A 2500-nucleotide genomic window follows, 5' to 3' on the forward strand; every position below is an offset into this window, starting at 1 on the left:
ACGCCAGAGAACATGTGATGTGATGCACAGAAATCACACGCCAGAGAACACGTGACGCACAAAAATCACACGCCAGAGAACACGTGACGCACAGAAATCACACGCCAGAGAACACGTGACGCACAAATCACACGCCAGAGAACACGTGACGCACAGAAATCACACGCTAGAGAACACGTGAAGCACAGAAATCACACGCCAGAGAACACGTGACGCACAGAAATCACATGCTAGAGAACATGTGATGCACAGAAATGACACGCCAGAGAACACGTGACACACAGAAATCACACGGCAGAGAACATGTGATGTGATGCACAGAAATCACACGCCAGAGAACACGTGACACACAGAAATCACACGCCAGAGAACACGTGACGCACAGAAATCACACGCCAAAGAACACATGACACATAGAAATCACACGCCAGAGAACACGTGACGCACAGAAATCACACGCCAGAGAACATGTGACGCACAGAAATCACACGGCAGAGAACATGTGACGCACAGAAATCACACGGCAGAGAACATGTGACGCACAGAAATCACACGCCAGAGAACACGTGACGCACAGAAATGACACGCCAGAGAACATGTGACGCACAGAAATCACACGCCAGAGAACATGTGACGCACAGAAATCACACGGCAGAGAACATGTGACGCACAGAAATCACACGCCAGAGAACACGTGACGCACAGAAATCACACGGCAGAGAACATGTGATGTGATGCACAGAAATCACACGCCAGAGAACACGTGACGCACAGAAATCACACGGCAGAGAACACGTGACGCACAGAAATCACACGCCAGAGAACACGTGACGCACAGAAATCACACGGCAGAGAACATGTGACGCACAGAAATCACACGCCAGAGAACATGTGACGCACAGAAATCACATGCACACGCCACATTCAAGCCCATGCAACATTTTTGTTAACTGAAATAAAGTTACATTATGTTAAATTAAATATACAGAAACTTGAAGACACTGTAAACTGAATCTTTTCTATCATAAATACTGTCAACAAAATATGAATAATAATAATAAACGTGATCTTTCTGACATGACCTGAATGCACCAACACACACTTTACTGAAACACACACACACCTTCTCAGTGTCGAGGCTGGTCAGCTGATCTCGGCGGTGTTGAGTGAAGACGATAGTGAAGACGGCGTGTGATCGACTGCTCGTCTCATTCATGTTCGTCGCTGCCACCGTCCTGATCAATCAATCAAAGTCACGTTGAGGAACATTTCATCAGAATTCAAGAGTAACACTGATGTTAGTATGGATAACGCGTACCGGGCCTTGTTCCCCGAGTCCATGAGGTCTCTGATGTCCTCGTAGGAGGTCACAGCGAGTTTGGACAGGTCCTCGACGTACGGCCCCATGATGGGATGCTCTCGGACTCGCAGCGCTCCTTTACTCTTGGGGTTCAGCAGATCTCGCACTCGCTCACAGTAGATCTCCATAAAGGACACCTGAACACACACATCAGCATACTGCAGTGTCAACGTCACATTCAATTATTGTGATATCATCTATATTGACTTTATATATTGCTCTCAGATATCAGCATCGGCTGTCAAAAACCCATATGGTGATGTCAGGAGTGTAAAGCAGCACCTCCACGGAGTAGGACAGCTCTGGGTCGGCGTTCTCACTGGTGCGTTTGAACAGATCTTCACACATCTGCAGAGAGACAGACACATGATCATTAAACACACGTATGAGAAGAATCGTCTGTCTGTGTATTAGACATGTGTCAATATTCAGTAATGCGATATATCACGATAATTTGTATGCACGATATTGTTATTGTGGGCTTTTCAAAATACAGTGAAGCATAATTTATCACCAATTATTACAATATTTATAATGCATTAAGAATACTTTCCCCATCAACCGTATAAAATGCACAACATCGCTGTATTCTGCGCTCAGATGTAAACAAGCCCAGTGTGCACAAACGCGCTGAATGAAAGTGCACGTTCACTCTCTGACAGCAGAGGGCGCTGATGGAACAGCAGAAATGCAGCGGTTACCCCGGAAACAAAGCAATTGCTAGTGAAGTTTTTAAAATGCTTCAATGTTCTCAATGTTGTTTTTCTCAGCACCAAATACTCAATACTTAAAGACTTAATAGGCTATTTATTTTCAAACTTAAACATTTTATATTTTAATCTGGACTGCAACACGCCCTAATGATTGTGATTATTTGTTATTGTTCAGTAAAACTTTGAGACAAACGGCTTCATTAGTTAACAAACTGACAATGAAAAATACTTATAAAGCATTAATTATTCTTAGTTACTGATTAATAACATTACTAAAATCAAAAGAACTTATTTAATGGACTTGAAATGATCAGTTGTGTTTCTGAACTTACTTTAACAAAAAATAACACTTTCTGTAACAAATGTAGCTGTTGCTCAATCTGAGTTAATGCATTAAATAATGAGATCTTATTGTAAAGTGTTTCCT

General features: G+C 42.9%; 1 protein-coding gene across 1 annotated transcript in view; it reads right to left on the bottom strand.

Annotated features, from left to right (window-relative positions):
- si:ch73-375g18.1 (kinesin-like protein KIF1C) overlaps positions 1-2500 on the bottom strand; it is a 25756-nt gene that overhangs the window by 17028 nt on the left and 6228 nt on the right. Inside the window, exons 5-7 of the mRNA XM_067370684.1 lie at positions 1643-1708; positions 1319-1497; positions 1124-1235 (exon numbers count right to left, since the gene is read on the bottom strand). Coding sequence (XP_067226785.1) covers positions 1124-1235; positions 1319-1497; positions 1643-1708 — 357 coding nt within the window. The remainder of the gene's footprint in view (positions 1-1123; positions 1236-1318; positions 1498-1642; positions 1709-2500) is intronic.

The sequence above is a fragment of the Chanodichthys erythropterus genome, chromosome 20 (assembly GCF_024489055.1).
Source record: "Chanodichthys erythropterus isolate Z2021 chromosome 20, ASM2448905v1, whole genome shotgun sequence".
NCBI lineage: Eukaryota > Metazoa > Chordata > Actinopteri > Cypriniformes > Xenocyprididae > Chanodichthys > Chanodichthys erythropterus.